This window comes from Andrographis paniculata, unplaced genomic scaffold, assembly GCF_009805555.1.
Source record: "Andrographis paniculata isolate CXL003 unplaced genomic scaffold, ASM980555v1 Contig78END, whole genome shotgun sequence".
NCBI lineage: Eukaryota > Viridiplantae > Streptophyta > Magnoliopsida > Lamiales > Acanthaceae > Andrographis > Andrographis paniculata.
In genome coordinates this window covers 3,184,593-3,201,852 of record NW_026137615.1, presented here as the reverse complement: position 1 = coordinate 3,201,852, position 17,260 = coordinate 3,184,593, and the positions used below count along the sequence as shown (strand labels likewise).

Sequence of the window (17,260 nt, the reverse complement as noted above, 5' to 3'; positions counted from 1 at the left end):
ATCCGCTGATTAGCAGTTTGACCCCTTTAGTTTTGCATATTCGTAAGCGAACCCCTTTAGAAGCTCGATGTTTCAAAATGCCCCATACAAATTTTACAATTAATGAATATGACCCCTCTAGGGTGTTTTTTTAGGTTAAATTTAGCTTTGTCAACGTAACAAATTTGGGCCGAATTCTATTTCAACGAATACTTCATATGTGAATTTATAAGTAACGGTAGAAACCCTAGCGGTTTTCTCAAGAGGGGTTGCGCCATAGGCTTGAAGAACACAAAACCCTCAATTATTAGCATATTCGTATTCGACTATACTAATGGAATAAGGTTAGATTTATTTTGCTTTATTTTTATCTCAATTATGACAACACGGTAGATCCTGTGCTTAGGGTTAAATTCCTGATAAGTTCCTACAATTACGACACTGAATTTTAAAATTAAGCACTACCCTAGAAGCACATAGCAACATACAATATTACTACAAGCAACACACTCTATGCATTCATATAATGCAAATACAATATATGAACTAATAATACATATTATAATCTTAAGCAATAATTGAGTTAAACACACTGCATACTCTTATATAACACATTTGTAATTGTGAACCAACAATAAAAATATAACACATGAACACAAAGCACATGCTATATCTTTTATACAACACACTTTATTTCAACCCACTACGATATTGTTATATAACACATTTATAATATAAATTAATAACACCTGTCTTTATTATAGACTGCATGTGTTGTGTAAAATAAAATTGTTCGTGTTGTTTGTATATGTTGCATACTAATGACACCTAAAATATCATAAAATATTAAAAAATAAACACGGTATCAAAAAATAATAACAATAATAATAATAAATAAATAAATAAAACCTTTAAGTCAGCATAGAAGCAATCCATTCTGCAAGACCTAATTAATTAATTAGTCTAATCAATCACAAATTACGTCAACTAATTATCAGCTTCTCGAAACCTAATTAACTACAAAGAATCTCGTTCCTTTATCTCCTCGATCGTCCTGACGACTTCTACAATGTCCGGCCGATTGTCCACGTCAGCCCGGCAGCAATTCACCCCTAATTTCAACAATTTCATCATTTCCCCCACGGAATTACCCGCCCCCTCCATTTCCTTATCAAACAGCCCTTCCGTACCATCTCCGCCGCCGCCGCGCCGGAGCACCGACTCCGCCCACGTCGCCAGATCGACGTCGTTCCGGCTGCCCGGCTGCAAAAGATTCGACGGAAACCGCCCCGTCAGAGTCTCCAGAATCAAAATCCCGAAACTCCAGATATCTGTTTTCCGGCAGATCCGACGGCTGTCCTTGTACTCCGGCGACTTGTACGAGATCATGTGCTCCGGTGCCACCTCCTGATTCACTACCGGAATCAGGCCGTAGTCCGTCAGAAGCGGCCGGAAATTCCGGTCGAGAAGAACGTTGGACGATTTCAGGTGGCCGTGCGGCGCCGTCAGGCTCGGCAGGGCGGCGTAGAGGTATTGGAGCGCGGCGGCGACGCCTTTCAGGATGCTCAACCGCGCCGGCCAGTCCGGCGGAGGAATGCGGCGGGAGCGGTTGCCGTGGAGCTGTACGGCCAGGCTGAAATTCTCGGCGTATTCGGTTACTAGAAGCTTCTCTTCTTTTCTATAATAGAAAGCCACGAGCGGCAGCACGTGACCGTGGGTGAGCTGGCCGAGCCGGCGCATGTGCTCCGTGAACTCGTCCCGGCTCACGTTGCTCATGTGCTTGAACCGTTTGACGACCATGAACCGCTCCGGCCGGCTCAGCGCGGCTTTGTAAGTCGACCCGAACGCGCCGCCGCCGAGGACCTCAGCCGACGCCTTGAGCAGCTCCGCCATGTCGAAGCGGACGCCGTCGTCGCGGACGAACGTCAGCTTGACGGCCGGCTTGGCCGGCTCCGACGGCGGCGGCTGCGGCGGCGCCGCGTTTGACGGCCGTTTTAACGGAGAGGTTTGGCCTTCTTCTACGTCGCGGGTGGGGGTGTTAATTTGTCGGATTTTTGCGGCGGGGGCCGGAGATCCTGCCGGCGGCCCGGAGGGATTTTTCTTGCGGCGGAGGAGGATTACTACTACGGCGACGAGCGCCGCCGTGGCCGCCGCCACGAGAACTCCGGCGACGATGATGGCTGCGACGGATTGCTTTGGACCGTGTTTGGCGCAGCAGGGTAGAGGGGTCCCACAAAGATCTTTGTTCCCTGTTTTATAGCAAAGAACAAATTTGAACTTTAATTAATTTTATAATTATTTTTCATTTAAATTTGTTGTGTTGAAATTACGTTAATATCATGCCAATTTTATTATTTCTTTTTTCAATAAATTTATACATGAATTTAAATAATTTTATCATTTCATAATTAAAATTTATGAAATGTTAGACAGCATTAAGTTAAATAGCAAAAAAATGTGCATTCTTTTTTATTTTTAAAACGATTAATATATTATATACATTCATTATTTTTATATTATTTATACAATTTTTGTTCATAATTCATTGAACATTATATACACTATAAAATTTTGAGTTGGGATTGAAATAGTAAAATTTTTGAATTTGAACAGTTGTATGATGTGATATAAATAGGTGTTGATATGATATTTTGAATGTAAAATTAATTTTTAATATAATATAAAAAATAAAAAATATATGTTTGATTTGATATTTTTAGGAGAAAAAAATGGAATGAATAGCAGATTGAAAATCCAATCCACAAACAAACGCACCCTAAATGGAAATGTATAGTTTAGGTGTAACATAAATTATTTAGGTGTGGCGGAAGAAATATATTTTTTAGTGTCATTCATATAAACATATTTTTTTAAAAAATATTTTTTATCCACTATAATTATCCTATTTTCGTTATATAAATATATAAAAAAAAATATGGCATAATTATAATAGACAGAGGAAGAACTATTTTTGTTCATTATATATATTTATCTTACTTTTATTTTCCATCTAGAAATTATAACATTACTACTCTCTTTGGTATTTTTATTCGGCTCAATTTATTTATTTTTTTTAAAAAATAATTATATTTTAAATTTGTAATTATTTATTTTATACCATAATTATTTTTATCAATATATTTTATTAACAAATGAGTAAAGTACTTTATAAGTAAATATTTTTTATGTCATCTGTTTACGTGCAAAGTAAATATTTATTTTTAGTATTTAAAAAATAATAGTAGTATTTTAAATATAGTGGATAGTTAAATATATTGACAATTTTGTCCTACAATATAATGTAAAATAAAAATATTTATAAAAAAATAAAATATTTACTTTATAATTAAACGTTTAAAAATAAAAATATTATATTTTATAGTTGAACGGGAAAGATGAATAATGTAACTTTCTTTTTACCCTTACTCATTTATTTTTTTTATGACATTTTTAAAAAAAATTGTGTTAAATATAATTGTACTTGAGGGTAATTGGGACAAACCAGAAAACGACGAAGCATGAAAGCGGCGGAGAGTCTTGGGAATTTCGCCGCCCAATTTATTATCGGAAGCATTAAACGCCACCAAATTCTCCAACGGGAAATTCGGAATTTCTCCCTCAAACTGATTCCTATCTAACATCAGCTCGCTCAGCCGCGGCAGCTCCGCCAGCCCCGTAGGAATCGGGCCGGAGATCCGATTCGCCGACAGGAAGAGCTTCTTCAACGACGCCATTCCGGCGAAATTCTGGTCGCCGATCTCGCCGGAAAATCCATTGTAAGACAAATACACCCTCTTCAAAGCGCTAAGCTTCGCGAATTCTGGAACTTCGCCGCCGAAATTGTTCCCCATAAAGCTCACAGTTCTTAAGCTCTCCAATTTGGCGAGGCTGTCCATGTCGATGCCGCCGGCGAGCCCCATGTTCTCCAATTTGATTCCCCAAACCCTACCGCGGTCGCAGAGGACGCCGGCCCAACTGCTGGGGCCGTCGGCGACGCCGTCGCACGGCGGAGAGGAGGAGGCGTTCCAGCCGGAGAGGGCGGCGGCGTTGGAGAGGGAGGAGCTGAATTTGAGGAGGATTTGGGCCTCCGAATCGTCGGCGGAGGAAGGAAAGAGAAGGAAAGGATTATTGAGGAGGAGGAGGAGGAGGAGGAGGAGGTGGGGAGGCATGGTCGGGCGCGGCGGCGGCGGCGGCGCCCTGCGGCGGAAGTAGGCGGCGGAGAGGGGAGGGGAGTGGCGGAGATGAAGAGGAGAGGCGGTGGAGGTGGAGGCGGAGGTGAAGGCATGGCGGCTATTTTGGGGAAGCTTTTTGATTATTTTTCTAAGTTGGTTAAAGTATGAATCTGCGTCTGCGGTGGTACGCCGTTCGTTTTGGCCACAAATCTACGCACCAATAGCGTTTTGTATGTGTATATATATATATATGTGTGTGTACGGAAAATTATGGATGTGCTTTTTGTTGATGTTTTGGAGATGATTTTGAATATGTTTAATTTATAATTGTGTATATATATTTTTATATAAATTTAGAAAATGCTTCCTCTGTTATATTTATTGTTTTCATTTTCGTGTATTACACTTATTCTGTCCATTTTGTTTTAATTTATAATTTTTTAAAAAAAATTAATGAGATTAATTAATTATTTTAATATTAATCTAAAATTATTTTTATTAATATATTTTTAATTATTTACTAATTATACTCCTCCTAAATTCTCGTATCTACGGTAAAATGGACACGATTGCCAAGGGACGGAGGGATCAATATTTTTGTTTGATCTTTTAATTTGGTAAAAAATGAAAAACAAAATAGGTGTATAAGAGAGTATTCTATTCGTCCCATTATCTTTTTATTAATCAGAGGTTATGTTTTTTTATTTTTTTCTATCATTGTGTTTAATATTAAAAATATTTTTATATTTGTGTAATTTTTTTTTTTGTATAAATATGATTATATTAATATTATAAAACACTAATATATGTATTTTTTATTTTTTTCACTTGATTTTAACTACGTTTAGTTATAATAATTAATATTCAAAATTTAACATATAAAAAGTAAATGTGACATTTAGAGTCAAACATATAGATTTTTTGTCTGTTTCATTTAAAAATATTTTTTCAATATATTATTAAAAATAATCATACATTAATACTCTTTTAAATACAATTATATGTTGACCAAAAAAATGAGTATGATATCCAATTTTTATTTTTTTTCAATTATTAGGTCTTAGTCCCAAACAATTCAAAAGCACAATGATGAACAAGTCGAGAAACCTAACTCTTAGCTCGAAATGATTTACTTATCAAAATTCAAATGTCATTCGGTAGAACATCAAACAATTTATGCATGGATGATTTGGCGTCAGTTGTAAATCCAGTGTCTTTTTTTTTTTTTTTTGCGTTGCTACAGTGCAACTTCAATTTTGGTATTGCTTCCTTATTTTTATTATTTTTAAAATTTTAAATTTTAAATTTATTTTTTATTTTTTAAATTTTTTAAAAAATATATTAAATTATAAAAATAAAAAATTATTTAAAATAATAAAAAAAATTGAATATTTGAATAATAATAATAAAAAATAAAATTATAATTGAAATAAAATTACTGTAGCAATCGCATATTTAAAATTAGAAGTGTATAAATAAGATAAACAAAGATGATGCGACTTGTTAATCCAATTCGCAATGGAAATCTACGGTAGAGATCTCCCTCCCTCCTCCCGCTAGATTTCACATAAGCAAAATTATATTTTTAAAAAATGAAAAAAAAAAAAAAAAAATCTCTTGGGCATGATGCCTATTTTTTCTTATTTATATATATTTATTAATATTATATATATTTTTTTTTGTATTAATATATATTTTTCAATATTATCTCTAACTTGTTTTATGTGTTTGTTTGATAGATTTTGCAAAAATTTTACTATTTATCTAATTTTTTTAAAAAAATATCAAATTAAACATCTATTTGTATTTTTTATATTATTTTAAAAATTAATTTTATATTCAAAACATCGCATAAACAACTATTTATATCACATCATATAGCTATTTTATTTCAAAATTTTTACTATTTAAATCTCAATTAAAAATCTAAATTTATGAACAAACACAGGCTAATTGCCGTATGGGCCGCCCATATTTAAATGGGTCAGAGACAACGACAGAATCAACAGTAAAATTACAGCAAAATTTTGGGAGGTAAAATGTCGATTTACTTTAATCAATAATATATATATATTTCTTCCAATACAACTGTTTAAAAAAGAAAAAAAATATAAATTTTGAGAAAAAATAATGAGATTATCTTATTGATCAAAATAAAAGGCCTATATATAGGCAATACAAACAGATTTGATAGACTCAAATCTAAATAATCTAATTTATGAATAAGACAAAATCTAAATATAAATCTACTAAATATAAAATTGAATATATAAAATATTTCAACAAGTAAAAACTAAATTTTTAGAGAATTTTTTGTAAAGAAAACTATATGGAACAAAATTTTTTGGACTCAATTGTATATCACAAATATCAATTTTAGTTTAATTCAAATTAAAATTTATCAATTTTAGTCTCATAGGAATTAACAAGGACAGGATAAGTCCGTGTTGTCTTGAATGCAGCCGTGTTGAATAACTCGTAAAGATGATTGAGTGTCCCAAACTGCCAACATGGCTATCTTTAATACCATACTCTGAACTAAATAATTCTACGTATTTTTAATAATTATAATTATACTATCTCCGTCTAACTCTAATATTTACATTTATTTTTTTCACGCAGATTAAAGAACATTACTATTTTAATAATAATGGATAAATATAATAGTATAATTTTATTTTATTTTATTTTTTAACTTTTAAATAGTGTATTATAAAGTCAAGGTAAAATGATTAGTGTAAAAAAAATAGGAGTTAGTGATATGATCAATTATTTTAAAAAATATATAAAATTTTGAATAGAAAGACAAAAATAAAAATATATAAATATTAGAATAATAAATATATTCATAATTTTGACATTGTTTATCATTAGTAAATTTTTAAAAATATATCAACTCCATATTTATTTTTTCTTATAAAAATTCACACAAAATACTTCTATTTGTACAGTTTTTACAAATTTTCAGAACTTATATAATAGGACTTATCTTTGTTGCTTCCAATCATTAATTACTTCCATTTCTTGACAAGAAAAAAAATAAAATAAAATAATGCTAGAGATTTCAAATTTTTATGCTATTTTTTCTAAATATAAAAACTGAAAAATAATAACATATTTAGACTCATTCTTGATTTTTTATATAACTAGGGGCAAAATTAAAATGACAGTGCCTTGGTTATATATACATGGGCGGCTTGCAGTAAGAGCAGAGTTAGCAACTGTTAGTACCCCTAATTAATAGAAGATCATATTTTAAAATATTATCTATTATTATTATTATTATTGTTAAATTTTAAAAATAAAATTTAACTTTTAATTTATATATTTTTTTTCATAATTATTCTATTTAATTTTAAAATTATATATATATTTTTCATCTTTTTCTTTTTAACCATGCCTTCAAATTTAATTATCCTCTACACTTCTTTACCTCGCATTCTAGCGCATTGCATTCGCCAACTCAAATCAAATCCGTCTCACCTTCTTTGTTATCTCTTTCACATTTTCCTTAGTCATTCTCGCTTTTTGCACTTCCAAACAGACCGTCTTTCATCTTATTTTCTCAAATTGATATTGTCCAAACAGTCTCGTTCAACTTCTTGTCCAATTGAGGTCAATCAGTAATATTATTTTGAAAATACATTCTACTTATGTGTTTATATGACCTATAATTTATTTTCGCTCAGGATCCAAAAAAATCCTAGACGGCCGTGCATATATATTAATATAATTATAAAAATAGTTTATAAATATATTAGATTTAAATTTAATACTAATTTATTTATTTATTTATTTATTTTATATCAATAGATCAAAACATAAAAGAATGTGTTTGTTAAGTGTTTTTAAATTCAATTATTTTTTTATATTAACTATAAAAAAATAATACACGCAACACAATATATGTATATTTTGATAACGTGAAAATTCGCAGTCGCTACTTGTCGAATGTTCCGAATAATTTCTCGATCGAACCAAATACTCTGCAAACTAGGTTCGACAAGACAAATTACACTACACGAACCATGCGTAATAGATAAACTTGAAGGCACTAGAGGTTTGATAATATAAAATATGTATAGGGGCATATTTAGCAAATTTGTGATATATACATGATATTTTTATCAAAATCGTGAGATATACATACGATATTTTTCTCGGTCAATATTATACAATAGCAGAATTATAACACATACATAATATATATTATTAGGGTGCCATTAAAAAAATATATGTAATAACTGAGTATATATACCAAAAATATATATATATATATATTTATAATTTTCCCTAAAATAATTATTAATTGTGTCACCTATAATATTTATGGCACCTATATTTATGGCCTATGGGTGAGCGTCAGACCAGGTTTGTGTGGTTGGATCGGTACTTGAAATTTGAGTTAGCATAAAATATTAGCGCCTACTCGCCTTTAATATCTTCTGATACATACGTGTGTTTGTTTAATAGATTCGATAATTTAGGTAAATTGTAATTAATAAATAATTAAGAAATATATTAATATAAATAATTATTGTATCGTAAAAATAATTGTAAATTAAGATTAACATAATTAAATAATTTAATTAAAATAAAAAAAATTATAAAATTTAAAATGAGATTAAAATATATAATTATATTTTCAAAAACAAAAAAGATAAATTATGTCGTACTGACAAAAATACAAAATATAGACAAATTATGTGGGACGGAGAGACTATTAAAATTGTATAAAATATTTTGTTATTATAGTAATTAAAAGGATCAAAAGTGATCATTTTTTTTTTGTTTATTTTTTTTTAAAAATTTGATCTTGTATGTATTTAAGTACGAAAATTTGATATATTTCACATTAAATTGAGTATATGTTTTGTACTTTTAGTTTAAAGTGTTTTTATATTGAATATTAAAAAATACGTTAGTAATATATAAAATAATAGTTTATGTTAAATTATTAATTTTTTGAATGAATATAATATATATTATAGATTTTATTTAAATATATGTGTGAATATATATTGTACTCCCTCCGTCTCAAATACCTGCAACATTTCCTTTATAGTATATTCTAAACACCTTGCAATATTTTTAAAATAGAAAATAATTAATTATACTTAATCTCTACCATACACTTTATCCCCTCACATCATCCAAATAAAAAAATAAAATATATATTTCTCTCTTCATCACATCACCTAATTTTTAAACTATCGTACTTAATACTACTCACCTAAAAACCCGTGCAAAAAATAAATGTTGCACCTTGTTTGAGACGGAGGGAGTATTATTTATACTAATATTAATCGAATAATATGTATATATATACATATATATATATATATTTTTTTATGAAGAACACACCCTAACTTGCACCTATTTAAAATACTCTCCCGTTCAGTTAAAACATATATATTTTTATTTTGGAACGTCAATTACAAAGTAAATATTTTATTAAATATTTTATTTTTTTCCACAAATATCCATACTTTACATAACATCATTACTTTTATACTAAAAAGTAAGGGCAAAAATATTATTATACTATTTTTAACTACCCACGTCAAAAGTAATTGTATATTTTATGTGTGGACTGAAGAAGTATAATTTAGGATGTTTAACAATGTTACTATTTAACCATTATTTTTTTTTTAATTTATAAATATTTTTATTTATCCCCACACACATACTCACACACAGGAACTTCGTGGAAAAATGAATTTAGGGAGTGTTAATTCTTTTATTCAGGAAAATATATATAATTTAACTAAGAAAAAAATACAGCAATTTGAATCAATCAGATGAATTGTAGTAAGTGGGAATACATAAAAAAAAAATATTAATGATGATTATTTAAATAATAAATTAGATACGATATTTTTAAAGCACATATTAATATATTTTAAAAATATAAAAATTAAATATTTAAACTATAAAATAGATGCGATCTTTTATAATATAGAAATAGTGTAATTTAAATAAAATTCTCAAAAATTAAACAATACAAAAATAACAGTAATAAATAAACATATTGTCGGTTTTATCATCCAATATTTTACATATTTGGAAAAAAATAGAAAGAGAAAAAAAGAAATCATTTAATTTTTAAATTTGATTTCTCTTCCTCAAATAAACAAATAAATTAATTGTGTCGGTGATTGAGATTTTTAAAATCTAAAATATTTAATACTCCCTCCGTCCACAAGAAAAGTATACAATTACTTTTGGCGCGGTGTTTAAGAAATAATAGTATTTTAATTATAGTGGGTAGTTAAAAGTAGTGTAATGATATTTTTGCCCTTGCTTTTTGGTGTAAAAGTAATGATGTGATGTAAAGTAGAGGTATTTGTGGAAAAAAGTAAGGTATTTAATGAAATGTTTACTTTGTAATTGGACGTCCCAGAATAGAAACATGTATACTTTCTAGCTGGACGGAGGGAGTATTGTTTATTATATTTTATTATACTTTCTTCCTCCAATAACAAAGTATTTATTTTTTCATTTTAGTCCGTTCCATAATAAAGTATAAATTTTATTTTCTTTAGTAACTATACTATTTACTTAACATTACAAATATTCTTACAACTTACAATATATTACACAAATGTCATTACCTTTATATCATACATACTAATAAGAATTACCTTTATATCATACGTACTAATAAGAATTTTTTAGTTATTTCTACTTTATTCATACTATATTTTTTTTAAAAAAAAGAATATTTACTATGGAACAAAGGGGAGTATATCTATAAAATAATACACAAATATTTATATACATATATCTTGTAAAACTAATTGTAGCAGCAGTAATTTGTTGTAAAAGTCTAATTAAAAAATGATGTTATACTAAAGGTGTGTTTGTTTGGGGGTTTAAATTTTGATTTGAGATCTGAACAGTAAGAATTTTAAATTGAAACATTTGTACTGTGTGATATAAATAGATGAAATTCAATTTTAATGTAATATAAAAAATAAAAAATATGGTGTAAATTTAATTTTAATATAATATAATATAAAAAATAAAAAATAAAAAATAAATTTGATTTAATGTTTTTGAAAATTTTTAATTATGAATAATAAAAATTGAATGAAGTTTGGATAAGAGAACCCTACATATAAATATAAACATTGCCAATTATTTTGCTATATATATATATATATTATCCTACATTCATAAAAGCGTTATTAAACTGAAGTCGTGTTTGAGCTTCCACAGTCACCATGTGGAAATTAAGGTTTTCCGACGACGAAGACGACGGCCACAATCGATGGCTGACCACCGTCAACCGCCACGCCGGAAGGCAGTTCTGGGAATTCCACCCAACGCCGCCCTCTCCCCGCCACAACGCCGCCGTCGAGCAGGCCCGCCGGAACTTCCAGGCCAGCCGCCGTAGCATCCGTCAAAGCTCCGATCTACTCATGCGGATACAGGTCACTTTAATAGTTGATTTTGAAATTTTGGTTCACTAGTTTTTTTTTTAGATAAATTGATTTTTTTGTGTGGGGAATAAGTAACTGTGTTGTGTTGGTAATATAAAAAATAATATATTTTGTTGAATAATTGACTTTTTATGAGTGGATAATATATTCTCACTCTGTTCTAAAAGAGATGTTTCACACACGAAAATTAAAAAATAATAGTATTAAGTGAAAATGAGTATAAAATAGAATATAAAATACTAAAAAACCCTTACTCTTTTTAAAGATTTAAAAAAATTATGACAATTATTTTGAAAGGGATGAAAATAAAAAAATAAGAAACTCTTTTGGAACGGACAGAGTATATTATATTAATGTATATATATTTATATTTTTGTTATAATATTTATAGAAAATTGTTCTTTTGAAAAATGCTACATGAATAAATTGATATTTTCATAAAGTCACCTATATTTTATTATTATTATATAAATGTCACGCCGTTCCGCATCCAGCCGGGGCGCATCGTAAGAGTAAAAATATATGTTACTCATATTTTTTATCCACTGTCAAAATAATATGAATATTATTTAACTTTGGTGTTAAAAAACATAACACTGTTTTTTTGGCACTGGAACTAGTACATTTTTTTTTTTATAAACTTTTGTTTAAAATATTTTTACCATTATTTTTAATTTACATTAAAATAAGCAAAAGTAACGGACAAATTGAGTATCGTAACTATATAATTATAACATGTGGTGATTATATACATGTTGTGAAATTAACGACAAACCTTTGATACAAAATTAAATGAAAGATTACTATTTCCGAATAAATACGTATATCTATCCCACATGTAATTATATAATTTATGATTAAAATATGTACTGTATGTACTTTATTTATAAATATTTGTTGATTGAGTCAAATCAACAATATATTAATTTGATCCAATCAGTACAGTAATCGAAGCGCAACAATTATATGTATAATATGTATGTATATATGTGTCTTGCAGTTTGCCGAAAAAAATGAGGTTTTCTGGCATCCTGGTCGAAGTTACGACGGCAACGGCAACGGCGACGACGACGGCGACGGCGATGGCGATGGCGATGGCGACGAAAGAGTGGTGAATGTGTTGAGAAAGGGCATGAGATTCTACTCAAGTCTCCAGGCTGACGATGGACATTGGCCGGGTGACTATGCTGGCCCTCTATTTCTCATACCACCTCTTGTAAGTTACTATTGACGCGTTTGTTCAGATGATTTTATTTTGACTTTTGATTTGAAAAGTAAATTATAAATTTGAATTATTGTTTAATTTTATATAAATAAAAATTGAATAATTTATTTTTTTTAAAAAAATATTTGATTTAATATTTTTGAAAAAAAAAAATTGTAAATAGTGAAAAACAAAATTTGATGTATATAAGCTACATTTATGGTAATATTATAATATAATATAAATGCAATATAAGAATTAAGAACATACAACATACTTTTATAAAACACATATTTTAAATATGACAAATAACACATATTCTTATTTCACAGATAATGTGCTATTTGTACTTTTTGTCGATGCTATTTGGCCTTTTGATCAGTACTCTCTGGAAAAAAAGAATTGCAAGGTTAATTCGATGAACATATAAATTTATTAAGTTTTGAAAATTTGAAAAATTTTGAAATAATAGAAGTTTGAGTATTTGATGCAATGTTTGATGAGAAAAAATAATTATTGATGCAATAGGATATAAAAAAATTACTACTTTTGAAAATATCTACACAAGCCGAGTCATATGGTTTCGAACAAAAATCATGACATTTTTAAATAATAATATTATTTATTTATTTATAGAAAATAAAGACAAGTAATGAAATAATAAATTATTTTCATAATATACTCTAAAAAAACATACATCTTTGCAAGAATTAGAAATCAAGAATCCATTCCTACACCATTAGCCTGTACTTTACCAACATATGTCACATAAATATATTTAAAATCAAGTTGGACAACGATTCATTGCTATATATTTTTAATTTGTTTTCTCTTAATTGTATTTTAATTGAGAATTTTTCATATTCTCTTGTCTCTAATTTATATATATATAGTTAAAATTGCATTTGAATATTCCAAAATATATATACATATACATCAATGTACCGCAGATAATAGCATTATTTATAATGGATAGTTTAAGCTCAACCTTGTCGGAGGAGTGTCGCCGGGAGATACGCCGGTACCTATACAATCATCAGGTAATAAACCACTTATCGCCGTCGGAATAACTTTTTCTAAGATCGATCGATCGATTTTCAATCGATGAGTCTATAGAACGAAGACGGCGGATGGGGCTTGCACATCGAGGGACATAGCACCATGTTCGGTACTGTGCTAAATTACGTCGCACTAAGGCTTCTAGGCGAAGAGGTCGATGGACAAATCGACGGGGCTATGAGCCGAGCCAGATCATGGATTCTCGATCACGGGGGCGCTACTTATATCCCATCATGGGGAAAATGCTGGCTCTCGGTCGGTATATATATTTTATCGCCGCTCGTGCTTTATGTTTGTGTTGATTTATCGACTATGTTGTTTGAAAGGATGTTGTTTTATCGCAAGTAAAGCTGCTCGGCGTGTACGAATGGGACGGGAATAATCCTTTGCCTCCAGAGTTGTGGCTTCTCCCTTATATGCTTCCTATTCATCCAGGTGCATTTATTTTTTTTTATTTTTTATTTTTTATTAAAAAATATCAAATTAAACAATTATTATTATTATTATTTTTTTATATTATACTAAAAATTTATTTTACATTTAAGCATCAAATCAACGTCTATTTATATCAGATCGAATAACTATTCAACTTCAAATTTTTACTATTCAAAAATCCAAACACACCCATGATTCTACCGTATTTGTTTTGTGTGACTATACGATTGTAGGTCGTATGTGGTGTCATAGCCGGCTCGTGTACCTCCCGATGTCGTATTTATACGGTAAGAGATTCGTAGCCCCGATCAATGCCACCGTGATCTCCCTCCGGAGAGAGCTCTATATTCAACCTTACCGTAAGATCGATTGGGATTCGGCCAGAACACAATGTTCCAAGGTAGGTTTATGTAGAGATACACACACACATATATATATATATTTAGGATCGACTCGTTTCAAACGAGACCAAGATTTAGTCTTCTCGACATACAGGAGGACTTACGCTACCCTCATTCGCGCTTACAAGACGTCCTTTGGAAATGCTTGCACGAATTTGGCGAACCTCTTTTCAAGCGACGGCCATTCTCAAAGCTTAGAGATCGAGCTCTAGGCACGGTGATGGACCATATCCGGTACGAGGATGTCAACACCAACTACCTTTGCCTAGGATCCGTAAACAAGGTAACGTTACTTCATCGAGCTTTTTCTTTCCTTTGTAACAACCTCGGTGGCTAACACGATTTCTCTTACAAGTTACTCAACATGCTCTGTTGTTGGATCGACGACGCGAACTCCATATCGGTAAAACGACACCTTTCAAGAATAAAGGACTATCTATGGCTGGCCGAAGACGGCATGAAGATGCAAGGATACAACGGGACTCAGCTGTGGGACGTTGTTTTAACTGTCCAAGCAATGCTCGCTACTAATCTGCAAAACAAATATGGCCCGGTGATCGAACGGGCTCATAACTTCATCAAAAGATCACAAGTTAGTATTCGCAATCAACTACAAAAATCAAGTTCTTAGGGTTAACATAACATGTTTCTACTGTGAAGATCAAAGAGGACAGTACTGGGAATCCGAGCTCTTGGTATCGCCACAGATCGAAAGGCGGATGGCCCTTTTCGACAGCAGACCACGGCTGGGCTGTCCCCGACTGCACGGCTGAAGGCCTCAAGGTTCGAGTCTTTTTTGTGATAGCCCACAAGAATTCAACTCTATAGAAAGTTTTAATCATAGGTTTGCAGGCAGCGCTTCTTCTGTCGCAGTTGCCAACCGAGATTGCCGGAAAAGCATTACCACTGGATAGGCTGCACGACGCAGTCGACTTGCTTTTGTCGTTTCAGGTAACAATTGAATGTTACATTCATTTCTGCGATAGCCTCAACGGACAACATCCTTTTTATTTGCCATAGAATAGCAGTGGAGGATTTGCGTCGTTCGAGCTCACAAGATCCTACGCTTGGTTGGAGGTAAAGCACAAGAAACCACGGCAATTAAACTCTTTTGATTGATGAGATGTATTCGAATGAATCTATTGACAGATGATCAATCCTGTGGAGATTTTCGGGGACATCATGATCGACTACCAGTATGTCGAGTGCACATCTGCAGCCATTCAAGGCTTGAGGCTATTCAACAAGCTGCATCCGGGATATCGCATGAAGGATATTGCAGTGTGCATCAAGAACGCTATCGAATTCATCGAAAGCATTCAACTATCCGACGGCTCATGGTACGCCAAAAATCCTGCACAAACATATCGAACTCATTATAATTTAATCTTATGATACTATGTTGTTCATTGGAAAACAATGGTTAGGTACGGATCGTGGGGCGTGTGCTACACCTATGGGACATGGTTCGGGATAAAAGGGCTGATCGCAGGCGGGAAGACGTTTGGAAACAGCTTCCACGTGCGAAAAGCTTGTGAGTTTCTTTTATCCAAGCAACTCCCTAACGGGGGATGGGGCGAGAGCTTCCTCTCGAGCCAAGATAAGGTAAAAAACAATTTTCGACACTCGAATCTATTGCTCAACTCACAACAATGATTCATTTCATGGCAATAGGTGTACACAAACTTGCCAAACTGCAAAGCTCACATTGTGCAAACTGGATGGGCAATGTTGGCGCTCATCGAAGCAGGGCAAGTAAGTGTGTTCATAATATTTTTTCGAGATTATTTGGTTCAACACTAAAATTAAAAGTTCTTCTAGAAATCATTCACTAAACACATATTTGATTTGGTTTCATAACTTTCGATTCAAGCTTTTTATATTCTCTAAAAACATTCCTAAACCACAAAAAAACCCTAATTTCGACGGCACAGAAACAGATTATAGAACACGATCAACATATTGTATAATTTTCTAATATTTGTGATGGATCAGGCAGAGAGGGATGCAAATCCGCTGCACCGAGCTGCTAAAGTGTTGATCCATGCTCAAATGGAGAACGGAGACTTTCCACAGCAGGTGAGGGAAAATCCCCAATCCAATCGAGAAAACTCTCGACATTAGAGTGAATAGAATAAGCAATAATGACAAAACACTTGAGATCGAAGAAATTCACATCCAGATTTGAAATTAAAGCATTGAACTCACCAAAGCACATCTCAATTGAAGATGTGGTGCGTCTTAGGTCGTTGAGTGGATTTGGTTGGTCCTTGCAGGAAAATGTCGGCGCGTTCAACAAGACCTGCACGATCAGTTACTCGGCTTACAGAAACATTTTCCCGATTTGGGCGCTCGGAGAATATCTCAACAAAGTGTTGCGAGGCAGAGAGAACAGAAGCTAAAACAGAGGAATCATCGCAGTTCAAAAAACTTATGGTTATAACAAATGCTCTTGTATCTTTTACTATGAAATATCCAAAAAACTTGTAGGTTGAGTGGATATAGTACTATAATTTTACTTGATAGTAATATTTATTTCAGTTTGAAATTACAGTTAAACTAAAA

At 31.5% G+C, this 17,260-nt stretch overlaps 2 protein-coding genes and 1 long non-coding RNA gene across 6 annotated transcripts; 1 reads left to right on the top strand and 2 right to left on the bottom strand.

The window, feature by feature from the left end:
* Positions 1–905: 905 nt before the first annotated feature.
* LOC127239581 (pollen receptor-like kinase 1) lies at positions 906–7,670 on the bottom strand. The gene is made up of 3 exons (XM_051257793.1): positions 7,635–7,670; positions 3,482–4,361; positions 906–2,228 (listed from the first exon to the last, which is right to left on the bottom strand). The coding sequence occupies exons 1-3, from the start codon at positions 7,668–7,670 to the stop codon at positions 997–999; spliced, it is 2,148 nt and encodes a 715-aa protein (XP_051113750.1). The 3' UTR covers positions 906–996.
* A 3,679-nt stretch (positions 7,671–11,349) lies between these two features.
* On the top strand, positions 11,350–17,116 carry LOC127239699 (lanosterol synthase-like). 4 transcript variants are annotated; one of them, XM_051257963.1, is made up of 16 exons: positions 11,350–11,587; positions 12,597–12,812; positions 13,751–13,840; positions 13,917–14,114; positions 14,210–14,294; positions 14,528–14,694; positions 14,790–14,978; positions 15,051–15,287; positions 15,356–15,478; positions 15,548–15,646; positions 15,716–15,772; positions 15,845–16,035; positions 16,123–16,300; positions 16,370–16,450; positions 16,691–16,774; positions 16,972–17,116. In XM_051257963.1, exons 1-16 carry the CDS (start codon positions 11,378–11,380, stop codon positions 17,095–17,097), a joined length of 2,331 nt encoding a protein of 776 aa, XP_051113920.1. In that variant the 5' UTR covers positions 11,350–11,377; the 3' UTR covers positions 17,098–17,116. The 4 variants fall into 4 exon arrangements, with proteins under 4 accessions (XP_051113920.1, XP_051113919.1, XP_051113921.1 ...); XM_051257962.1 differs by having other exon boundaries at positions 14,186–14,294; XM_051257964.1 differs by lacking the exon at positions 15,716–15,772 and having other exon boundaries at positions 14,186–14,294.
* LOC127239706 (uncharacterized) lies at positions 15,124–17,053 on the bottom strand. The gene is made up of 3 exons (XR_007836216.1): positions 16,904–17,053; positions 15,373–16,049; positions 15,124–15,268 (listed from the first exon to the last, which is right to left on the bottom strand). It is a non-coding gene; the product is annotated as an uncharacterized LOC127239706 (long non-coding RNA).
* Positions 17,117–17,260: the final 144 nt, after the last annotated feature.